This window comes from Rhinopithecus roxellana, chromosome 8 (assembly GCF_007565055.1).
Source record: "Rhinopithecus roxellana isolate Shanxi Qingling chromosome 8, ASM756505v1, whole genome shotgun sequence".
In the NCBI taxonomy this organism is placed as follows: Eukaryota; Metazoa; Chordata; class Mammalia; order Primates; family Cercopithecidae; genus Rhinopithecus; species Rhinopithecus roxellana.
Genome location: NC_044556.1, coordinates 110,205,218 through 110,217,309, shown reverse-complemented (window position 1 = coordinate 110,217,309; position 12,092 = coordinate 110,205,218). Strand labels below are relative to the sequence as shown.

The 12,092-nt window shown below is 43.2% G+C and overlaps 1 protein-coding gene across 1 annotated transcript in view; it reads left to right on the top strand.

Annotated features, from left to right (window-relative positions):
• Positions 1-11,632, top strand: part of SMYD3 (SET and MYND domain containing 3) — a 744,013-nt gene extending 732,381 nt beyond the window's left edge. Inside the window, exon 12 of the mRNA XM_030935864.1 lies at positions 11,312-11,632. Coding sequence (XP_030791724.1) covers positions 11,312-11,413 — 102 coding nt within the window. The 3' untranslated portion in view covers positions 11,414-11,632. The remainder of the gene's footprint in view (positions 1-11,311) is intronic.
• Positions 11,633-12,092: the final 460 nt, after the last annotated feature.

Here is a 12,092-nt window from a genome sequence, read left to right as displayed (position 1 = left end):
TAGGGGTTCTTATCGTGCATACATTTCTTTTCCCTCTGATTTTATATCCATATTTAAATTATACTTGGGAAGTCACTTACTGGATTCCTCAAGCTCACGGTAGAAACTGTTTGAGATCCTTGATAAGCTTAATATATTCATACTAAAATTAATAGGAAAGGTATATTGTTTCCAACATTATGATTTGATATAATTCATTTTATTTAATATATGACCAAAATTCTAAAATTACTTTAAAAAAAAGCAGATGTGGTGAAATTGAAATCAAGTCTGGGGACTCTTTCTCTATTACTGAATTAACTGTATGCCTGTCATGTGGCAGACAATCTATGCTGCTCTTCTCATGTGACATTTCGAGTCTGGATGTGGGTGCAGCAGGCACCCTCCTTGGAGGCTTCAAGTGAGTGCTCTGTGGAAGATTATGTGCAGGCTCTTTTTAAATGCTACCATTAAAAAAAATAAAATTTAATGGAAAGAGATAAGCTTTTCCCAACACCAGCCTGCTCCAATTTTATATTTCCTTAATCTGTTTTATACGCTGCTGCAGGAAATTAAACCAAAATTGTCCTCTCTGACATGCGCATGTGTGACAGATGGGGGCGGTAGGAGAAGGGAGACACACACACAGCTACTAGCAACAATTGCTCTGGTTTGTCAGAAATTTATTGTAACTTTTGTGGGGGATGATAATGTGAGGGGAAGCCCTCCTCATCTTCCTGCTGTGCTGAAGCGCTGTGCCTGGGGCCACACAGGGCCCTCTTCTTACATCATTGAGAACTGTCTGCCCCAGCTCACCCATAGGCCCAGGTGATGTTCAAGACAAGGACCAGATGTCCTCATCGCCAGGTCTGAATTGCAGCTTCCTGCTGACCCGTGTCACGCCATTCATCCCCGCACACATGCGCACACACAGTCACTAACATATTTTGCACATTACTGAATCCTACTGCTTTCTTCTCTTTTTTTCTCTCCCTTTCTTATCTACATCTGCCCATCGCTCAAAGTACGATGTTTGCTTGTTAATTAAATCTGTAATCAGTTGTTTGTTTTTGTTTTTGTTTTCAGTCGCTTCAGATTAGTTCTCTGCCCCTACCCATACGCATTTCCGCTCTGTTTCTAGCCACTCTATGGACAAGATCCTCTAAACGTAGTATCTCAGACTACACACACATGCCCGAGGGTTGCCCCTGCTCCCCTTTGCGACTGGTGATGCATTCACCTTTAAGTAAGAGAACGCAGAACACGACCAGCAGCATCTTGACGAGGATGGCACCTGTGTCCCCTCAGGGTGTCTCAGCAGCCGTGTCCAGGAGAGCCTCTGCGCCTCTCCCTGGTCACTGCAATCTGCTCATAGTGGGAGGCTCCTCTGTGCAGTCATGGAATGGATGCACTGGGTGGAGTCCTGAGAGCCGTGAGGTCATCCTCCTCCTAACTCTCGGGCCAGGTGACCTCAGGAAGCACTTCCTTCCGTAACAAGAGGATGTTGGACTGGATGATCGTTCTGGTCTTTCCTCAAGGAAGCAGACTGGGACATGTGGATGTGAAGCTGGGGGAAGGCCAGGCAACTCCCACTTCCTGGCTGTGGCTCTAATTCCAGAATGACTGAGGAACTGGAAGTAGTTATCCTACAGTGGGATGGGCAGGTCTGCCCCTTCCGTGAACAGGAATATACTGGCTCAGTGGCAGTTAACTTTGGCCCTTGAGGAGTAGACCTTATTCTTAAAGCTGCAAAAGAGAAGAAAGTGAAACTCACCACTGGAACTGGAAGAAAAGAGCGAGGAAGGAAGACTGGAGTCTGTAGTATGTTCAGAAGCATGCCGATGAACTTACGTTGTCGAAGTGGTAAGAAGATGGCTTTGTCATTCAGCCTCTGAGTCAAGTCAGAGAGAAGCACAGATCATTCTTCAGATGGGCAACCTGGGGAATGTAACCAGGAGGGCAAAAAAGAGGCTGGTCTGGAAGTTCTGAGCAACAAGGCCAGGCCTTCACCCAGCCAAGGGCGTCTGTGAGGGCAGGGAGGGAGGTGAGGCTGAGCAGGTTAGGCCTGGCCTTTTTTCAGCGTGGAGAGTTATGCCCCTCTCTGCAAAGCTCTTTCCGGGCAGTGATTCTGTCCCATTCATCTTCCTTTGCCAGATCACAAGCATTCTGGCTCTCGGTTGAGTAAAAGGGAAGAGAACATCTAAGAGTGCTTTCAAGAAAGAGAATTTCCCATGAAGCCTCTCTGATCTGAAAAACCTTCTCTTTCCGCACTCGTGCTGTCACACAGGTCTCTGCCTCAGACCTGAAGATGTCCAGAGCAGCGGCGGATCCAGGGCAGTGTGGAGAAAAGAGAATAAAACATGAGGCATGTGCTCCATGAATAGCATCAAACATTTGTTTTTAATCTTCTGCCCAGAGGAATCTCCTACAGCTGGACTGCTGGCAAGGTGGGGGCTGGTCCCAACTCCTCCCCTGCACTCCTGGACAGACCCCTGCCTGGGGATTTGCTGGCAGATGCTGTGCACCCACCGAGCAGACTTGCTTGCATGAATAGGAAGTGAATTCCCACCGCCAGCATCTCAGCTCCAGCCACCTTCTGGGCTTTGCAGCTGGTGAGGGGCCAGACTGCCAGTGCAGCTTCACAACTGGACTCTGAGAACAGAGCTGTCTTCCAGGCTGACAGGACCAGGGTCTGAGGCGCTGGCCCTTTCTCTCTCTCTCTCTCTCTCTCGGTCTCTTTCTCTTTCTCTCTCTCTCTCTCTCTCTCTTTCCCTTTTCTCTTTTTCTTTCTCTCTCTCGCTTTTCTCTTTCTCTCTGTCTCTCTTTTCTCTGTCTCTTTCTTTCTGTCTCTTTCTCTCTGTCTCTTTCCCTCTCTCTCTCTGTCTCTCTCTCTCTGTCTCTCTCTGTCTCTCTCTGTCTCTCTCTCTCTGTCTCTGTCTCTCTCTCTCTCTCTTTTCTCTTTCTCTGTCCTCTCTCTCTCTGTGTCTCTCTTTCTCTTTCTTTCTCTCTCTCTCTCTCTTTCTCTTTTCTCTCTCTCTGCAGGAAATCTAGCCCCACTCTGTCTGCCTGTTTTCCTTCCAGCCTAAAGGGAAGATTAAAGAGGTGAAAACAGCCAGCAGCAGAGGTTGAAAGTACCGTCCACCTGAAATGCTTTGTTTCTCGAAGCTTCAGTCTTTTTCAATATGGAATTGAAAGTTTTACTGCATGCCTCATAGTAAAATGCAGGTGTCTCACTACATCACCACCAAGGTCTAAAATCTCTGGTTTTCAAGATGTTCATGCTCAAGAATTCCACCTCCTGGGAGTTGCTCTTCAGCAAATATCCAAGAAAGGCAAAGAATATGTTCTGGCAGATCTGCATCATATCATAATAAACAATTGAAAGTGATCTAAATTTCCAGGAGCAGCTTAGTCAATAATGGTCTGTAAACATGATGGAATTCATTATATACAACCATTAAAATGGTAATTATGCTGGCTATAAATTAACATTGAATAATGAGTAGTTGCTGTTATTTGTTGAGAGTTTGCTCTATCAGTTGGTTTCAACTTTGAGGACATGTTGGAATCTCCTGGGGCCCGGGCCTCATTCCTGGAGAGCAGGCTTCAGCTGTTGATGTGTAGGGTCTGGGCCTGGGTATCTCCCTTGAAGCTCCCTGGCTGATCCTACTGTGTAGCTAAGGCTGAGAGCCCCAGTGCCACTTGCAGGTACTTTGAGTGTGTTAACAGCCACCAGAGTCATATCTTTACAAGTCTCCTGGGCACGTTTACATCAAATGCAGTGGTTCTGTTTTCCCTTCCTTCTCCCAAGCCCACCCCGCCCTCCATTTGGGCAGGGCAGGATAATATTGCTTATCTCTTACTTATTACAAAATTTTTTTTTCTTTTTTTTATTATACTTTAAGTTCTAGGGTACATGTGCACAACGCGCAGGTTTGTTACATATGTATACATGTGCCATGTTGGTGTGCTGCACCCATTAACTCGTCATTTACTTTAGGTATATCTCCTAATGCTATCCCGTCCCCCTTACCCCACCCCACAACAGGCCCCGGTGTGTGATGTTCCCCTTCCTGTGTCCAAGTGTTCTCATTGTTCAATTCCCACCTATAAGTGAGAACATGCGGTGTTTGGTTTTCGGTCCTTGCAATAGTTTGCTGAGAATGATGGTTTCCAGCTGCATCCATGTCCCTGCAAAGGACACGAACTCATCCTTTTTTATGGCTGCATAGTATTCCATGGTGTATATGTGCCACATTTTCTTAATGCAGTCTATCATTGATGGATATTTGGGTTGGTTCCAAGTCTTTGCTATTGTGAATAGTGCCACAGTAAACATATGTGTGCATGTGTCTTTATAGCAGCATGATTTATAATCCTTTGGGTATATACCTAGTAATGGGATGGCTGGGTCAAATGGTATTTCTAGTTCTAGATCCTTGAGGAGGATCTGTCTTCCAAAATGGTTGAACTAGTTTACAGTCCCACCAACAGTGTAAAAGTGTTCCTGTTTGTCCACATCCTCTCCAGCACCTGTTGTTTCCTGACTTTTTAATGAACGCCATTCTAACTGGTGTGAGATGGTATCTCATTGTGCTTTTGATTTGCATTTCTCTGATGGCTAGTGATGATGAGCATTTTTTCTTATGTCTGTTGGCTGCATAAATGTCTTCTTTTGAGAAGTGTCTGTTCATATCCTTTGCCCACTTTTTGATAGGGTTGTTTGTTTTTTTCTTGTAAATTTGTTTGAGTTCTTTGTAGGTTCTGGATATTAGCCCTTTGTCAGATGAGTAGATTGCAAAAATTTTCTCCCACTCTGTAGGTTGCCTGTTCACTCTGATGGTAGTTTCTTTTATTGTGCAGAAGCTCTTTAGTTTAATTAGATGCCATTTGTCAGTTTTGGCTTTTGTTGCCATTGCTTTTGGTGTTTTAGACATGAAGTCCTTGCCCATGCCTATGTCCTGAATGGTATTGCCTAGGTTCTCTTCTGGGGTTTTTATGGTTTTATATCTAACATTTAAGTCTTTAATCTATCTTGACTTAATTTTTGTATAAGGTGTAAGAAAGGGATCCAGTTTCAGCTTTCTACATATGGCTACCCAGTTTTCCCAGCACCATTTATTAAATAGGGAATCCTTTCCCCATTGCTTGTTTTCATCAGGTTTGTCAGAGATCAGATGGTTGTAGATGTGTGGTATTATTTCTGAGGGCTCCGTTCTATTCCATTGGTCTATATCTCTGTTTTGGTACCAATACCATGCTGTTTTTGTTACTGTAGCCTTGTAGTATAGTTTGAAGTCAGGTAGTGTGATGCCTCCAGTTTTATTCTTTTGGCTTAGGATTGTCTTGGCAATGTGGGCTCTTTTTTGGTTCCATATGAACTTTAAAGTGGTTTTTTCCAATTCTGTGAAGAAAGTCATTGGTAGCTTGATGGGAATGACATTGAATGTATAAATTACCTTGGGCCTCATGGCCATTTTCACAATGTTGATTCTTCCTATCCATGAGCATGGAATGTTCTTCCATTTGTTTGTGTCCTCTTTTATTTCATTGAGCAGTGGTTTGTAGTTCTCCTTGAAGAGGTCCTTCACATCCCTTTTAAGTTGTATTTCTAGGTATTTTATTCTCTTTGAAGCAATTGTGAATGGGAGTTCATTCATGATTTGGCTCTCTGTTTGTGTGTTACTGGTGTATAAGAATGCTTGTGATTTTGCACATTGATTTTGTATCCTGAGACTTTGCTGAAGTTGCTTATCAGCTTGGGAGATTTTGGGCTGAGACAATGGGGTTTTCTAAATATACAATCATGTCATCTGCAAGCAGGGACAGTTTGACTTCCTCTTTTCCTAATTGAATACCCTTTATTTCTTTCTCCTGCCTGTTTGCCCTGGCCAGAACTTCCAACACTATGTTGAATAGGAGTGGTGAGAGAGGGAATCCCTGTCTTGTGCCAGTTTTCAAAGGGGATGCTTCCAGTTTTTGTCCATTTAGTATGATACTGGCTGTGGGTTTGTCATAAATAGCTCTTATTATTTTGAGATATGTTGCATCAACACCTAATTTATTGAGCGTTTTTAGCATGAAGGGCTGTTGAAGTTTGTCAAAGGCCTTTTCTGCATCTATTGAGATAATCATGTGGCTTTTGTCTTTGGTTCTGTTTATATGCTGGATTACATTTATTGATTTGCATATGTTGAACCAGCCTTGCATCCCAGAGATGAAGCCTACTTGATCATGGTGGATAAGCTTTTTGATGTGCTGCTGAATTCAGTTTGCCAGTATTTTATTGAGGATTTTTGCATCGATGTTCATCAGGGATATTGGTTTAACATTCTCTTTTTTTGTTGTGTCTCTGCCAGGCTTTGGTATCAAGATGATGCTGGCCTCAAAAAATGAGTTAGGGAGGATTCCCACTTTTGCTATTGTTTGGAGTAGTTTCAGAAGGAATGGTACCAGCTCCACCTTGTACCTCTGGTAGAATTCAGCTGTGAATTCGTCTGGTCCTGGACTTTTTTTGGCTGGTATGCTATTAATTATTGCCTCAATTTTGAAGCCTGTTATTGGTCTATTCAGGGATTCAACTTCTTCCTGGTTTAGTCTTGGGAGGGTGTATGTGTCCAGGAAATTATCCATTTCTTCTAGATTTTCTAGTTTATTTGCATAGAGGTGTTCATAGTATTCTCTGATTCTAGTTTGTATTTCTGTGGGATTGGTGGTGATATCCCCTTTATCATTTTTTTGTTGTGTCTATTTGATTCTTCTCTCTTTTCTTCTTTATTAGTCTTGCTAGCAGTCTGTCAGTTTTGTTGATCTTTTCAAAAACGAGCTCCTGGATTCACTGATTTTTTGAAGGGTTTTTGTATCTCTATCTCATTCAGTTCCGCTCTGATCTTAGTTATTTCTTGCCTTCTGCTAGATTTTGAATGTGTTTGCTCTTGCTTCTCTAGTTCTTTTAATTGTGATGTTAGGATGTCAATTTTAGATCTTTCCAGCTTTCTCTTGTGGGCATTTAGTGCTATACTTTTCCCTCTACAGACTGCTTTAAATGTGTCCCAGAGATTCTGGTATGTTGTGTCTTTGTTCTCATTGGTTTTAAAGAACATCTTTATTTCTGCCTTCATTTTGTTATGTACTCAGTAGTCATTCAGGAGCAGGTTATTCAGTTTCCATGTAGTTGAGCGGTTTTGAGTGACTTTCTTAATCCTGAGTTCTAGTTTGATTGCACTGTGGTCTGAGAGACAGTTTGTTACAATTTCTGTTCTTTTACATTTGCTGAGGAGTGCTTCATTTCCAACTATGTGGTCAATTTTGGAATAAGTGTGATGTGGTGCTGAGAAGAATGTATATTCTGTTGATTTGGGGTAGAGAGTTCTGTACATGTCTATTAGGTCCACTTGGTGCAGAGCTGAGTTCAATTCCTGGATATCCTTTTTAACTTTGTCTTGTTGATCTGTCTAATGTTGACCGTGGGGTGTTAAAGTCTCCCATTACTATTGTGTGAGAGTCTAAGTCTCTTTGTAGATCTCTAAGGACTTGCTTTATGAATCTGGGTGCTCCTGTATTGGGTGCATATATATTTAGGATAGTTAGCTCTTCTTGTTGAATTGATCCCTTTACCATTATGTAATGGCCTTCTTTGTCTCTTTTGATGTTTGTTGGTTTAAAGTCTGTTTTTTTTGTTTGTTTGTTTTTGTTTTTTTTTGAGACGGAGTCTCGCTCTGTCACTCAGGCTGGAGTGCAGTGGCTGGATCTCAGCTCACTGCAAGCTCCGCCTCCCGGGTTCCCGCCATTCTCCTGCCTCAGCCTCCCGAGTAGCTGGGACCACAGGCGCCCGCCACCTCGCCCGGCTAGTTTTTTGTATTTTTTAGTAGAGACGGGGTTTCACCGCGTTAGCCAGGATGGTCTCGATCTCCTGACCTCGTGATCCGCCTGCCTTGGCCTCCCAAAGTGGTGGGATTACAGGCTTGAGCCACCGCGCCCGGCCCTAAAGTCTGTTTTATCAGAGACTAGGATTGAAACCCCTGCCTTTTTCTGTTTTCCATTTGCTTGGTAGATCTTCCTCCATCCCTTTATTTTGAGCCTATGTGTGTCTCTGCACATGAGATGGGTCTCCTGAATACAGCACACTGATGGGTCTTGACTCTTTATCCAATTTGCCAGTCTGTGTCTTTTAACTGGAGCATTTAGTCCATTTACATTTAAGGTTAATATTGTTATGTGTGAATTTGATTCTGTCATTATGATGTTAACTGGTTATTTTGCTCGTTAGTTGATGTAGTTTATTCCTAGCATTGATAGTCTTTATGTTTTGGCATGTTTTTCAGTGGCTGGTACCGGTTGATCCTTTCCATGTTTAGTGCTTCCTTCAGGGTCTCTTGTAGGGCAGGCCTGGTGGTGACAAAATCTGTCAGCATTTGCTTGTCTGTAAAGGATTTTATTTCTCCTTCACTTAGGAAACTTAGTTTGGGTGGATATGAAATTCTGAGCTGAAACTTCTTTCCTTTAAGAATGTTGAATAATGGCCCCCACTTTCTTCTGGCTTGGAGAGTTTCTGCTGAGAGATCCACTGTTAGTCTGATGGGCTTCCCTTTGTGGGTAACCCGACCTTTCTCTCTGGCTGCCCTTAACCATTTTTCCTTTATTTCAACGTTGGTGAATCTGACAATTACGTGTCTTGGAGTTGCTCTTCTCGAGGAGTATCTTTATGGCATTCTCTGTATTTCCTGAATTTGAATGTTGGCCTGCCTTGTTAAGTTGGGGAAGTTCTCCTGGATAATACCCTGCAGAGTGTTTTCCAACTTGGTTCCATTCTCCCTGTCACTTTCAGGTGCACCAATCAGACGTAGATTTGGTCTTTTCACATAGTCCCATATTTCTTGGAGGCTTTGTTCGTTTCTTTTTACTCTTTTTTCTTTAAACTTCTCTTCTTCATTTCATTCATTTGATCTTCAGTCACTGATACCCTTTCTTCAAGTTGATCGAATTGGCCTTTAAAGTTTGTGCATTCATTACGTTGTTCTCTTGTGCCATGGTTTTCAGCTCCATGAGGTCATTTAAGGACTTCTCTACACTGGTTATTCTGGTGAGCCATTTGTCAAATCTTTTTTCAAGGTTTTTAGCTTCTTTGTGATGGGTTCGAACTTCCTCCTTTAGCTTGGAGAAGTGTGATCGTCTGAAGCCTTCTCTCAGCTTGTCACAGTCATTCTCCATCCAGCTTTGTTCCATTGCTGACGAGAAGCTGTGTTCCTTTGGAGGGGGAGAGGTGCTCTGATTTTTAGAATTTTTAGCTTTTCTGCTTTGTTTTTTCTCTATCTTTGTGGTTTTATCTACCTTTGGTCTTTGATGATGGTAAGGTACAGATGGGGTTTTGGTGTGGATGTCCTTTCTGTTTGTTAGTTTTCCTTCTGACAGTCAGGACTGTCAGCTGCAGGTCTGTTGGAGTTTGCTGGAGGTCCACTCCAGACCCTGTTTGCCTGGGTATCAGCAGCGGAGGCTGCAGAACAGCAAATATTGCTGAACAGCAAATGTTGCTGCCTGATTGTTCCTCTGGAAGCTTTGTCTCAGGGGGTGCCTAGCCGTGTGAGGTGTCAGTCTGCCCCTACTGGGGGGTGCCTCGCAGTTAGGCTTCTCAGGGGTCAGGGTCCCACTTGAGGAGGCAGTCTGTCCGTTCTCAGATCTCAGACTCCATGCTGGGAGATCCACTGCTCTAGTCAAAGCTGTCAGACAGGGACATTTAAGTCTGCAGAGGTTTCTGCTGCCTTTTGTTCAGCTATGCCCTGCCCCCAGAGGTGGAGTCTACAGAGGCAGGCAGGCCTCCTTGAGCTGTGGTGGGCTCCACCCAGTTCAAGCTTCCCGGCCACTTTGTTTACCTACTCAAGCCTCAGCAATGGCAAGCGCCTGTCCCCCAGCCTCGCTGCTGCCTTGCAGTTCTATCTCAGACTGCTGTGCTAGCAATGAGCGAGGCTCCGTGGGCGTGGGACCCTCCAAGCCAGGTGCGGGATATAATCTCCTGGTGTGCCGTTTGCTAAGACTGTTGGAAAAGCGCAGTATTAGGGTGGGAGTGACCCGATTTTCCAGGTGCATCTGTCACAGCTTCCCTTGGCTGGGAAAGGGAATTCCCTGACCCTTTGTACTTCCCAGGTGAGACGATGCCTCGTCCTGCTTCGGCTCATGCTCGATGGGCTGCACCCACTGTCCAACAAGCCCCAGTGAGATGAATCTGGTACCTCCGTTGGAAATGCAGAAATCACCCATCTTCTGTGTTGCTCACTCGGGGAGCTGTAGACTGGAGCTGTTCCTATTCGGCCATCTTGGAACCCTGTCCTACAAAAGTATTTTTGAGGATACTCTGGTTGTTTGTTGTTCTATAATCATCCCAAAACTTAATGGAGTGAACAACAGCAAAATTATCGCACAAATTCTGTGGGTCAGGAATTTGCATACAGCATAAGAATGGCTTTCTTCTTTTCTACAATGTCTGGTGTTCCATCTGGGAAGACAGATCTGGCAGTCTTCAGCTGGGTGCTGGAATCGTCTGAAGGTTTATTTGTGTACATGTCTGGTGCCTTGTCTGGAATGACTTGAGAGATGAGCTCGGCCAAGACTGCCAGCCAGAGTGCCTGTACACGGCCTCCCTCTGTGTGGCTTGGGCTTCCTTACAGCATGGAGTCTCTTGCTTCTGGGAGCAAACATACTGACCAGTGAACAACACAGAGGCCTTTTTGACCTAGTCTCACAAGTCAGTCACTTTACTTCTATTGTACTCTATTATTGAAGTTGTTATAGGCCCACACAGATTTCAGAAATATTTTGGAGACAGAGTTGACAAGATTTAGTAATGGACTAAATATGGGGAGTGAAGGAGAGGACTGTCAAAATGCCAGTGCTATAATATAATATGAAAAAAATGCAAGAATACATGTATATAATAATCCCAGTGCATATAGATGAGAACTGAATGGAGTATTCAATAAAGAAAAATTTTCAGGTGGTAGCAGCATGGTCTTCCATATGACTCAATCACTTTGGTAACTCTTCTTACCCTTGTAACTACCCACTAAACCTGTACACTGACAGTCTTTGAGGATGGATGGTCACTGGGCCCAAGCATGACTCAAATAGTGAGTCTGCTTTCCAAATACCACATTCAGAAATCACCCTTGTCATGTGACTTTCTAGCTGGGAGAACCACAGTGCTGTGAGCCCATTAAAGACTGTTCACCCTGTAAACCTTTGGGGTTCACCAGGCCCCTGGCATCATGGGGTAAAAGTGGGGAATGGCCTGAGCTCACCTATTTTAGGGTCTAATCTGTCTTCCATCCTTTCTCTTTAGGCTTTTGATATTATGAGAGTGACACATGGCAGAGAACACAGCCTGATTGAAGATTTGATTCTACTTTTAGAAGAATGCGACGCCAACATCAGGGCATCGTAAGGGAACCCAGTCAGAGGGAAGGATGGCGTGTGTCTTTGTTGAATGCCTTATTGAGGTCACACACTCTATACTTTGTTTGCTGTGTAAGCCTCTCCTATTGGAAATTCTCTTCTGTGTTTGTGTAGGTAAATAAAGGCAGACATTGTTTGCAAACCACAAGAATCATTAGTTGTAGTGAAGCACGATTATAATAAATTCAAAACATTTGGTTGAGGATGCCATCTGGTAATTGTCTTATTTGCTTACCCATTGGCGATTTTAATGTTTAAGATACCAACATTCAAGACAAACTCCTATTACAAGCATGACAAAATAAGTTATAACTTTCTCTTTGGATACATGTAGGGATAATGAGATAAAAGTCACTATTTTCACATTTGCTTCCCAGCAAAAATTTCATGTTCATTTTGGCAAGAAGCAGAATTTTGAGATGTCGTATTTTTTTCTTTGTGATAAATGATGTTTGTGTGTGTTATTTACTTACAAATGCATCTCCAACACCAAGGAAGAAGCCATTTTAGATATTATTAGAAAAGGATAGGAAGTCTTAATGCCAAAAACCAGTTTTTCGAATGTCTCACAGCTCTTTGTGTAAACCTTTCTCATCAGTATTTTATAACTCTTTGTGTATGTCTTTTTTTTTCCTTGAAATTTTGTCTGTAATTACCCAAATATGTGG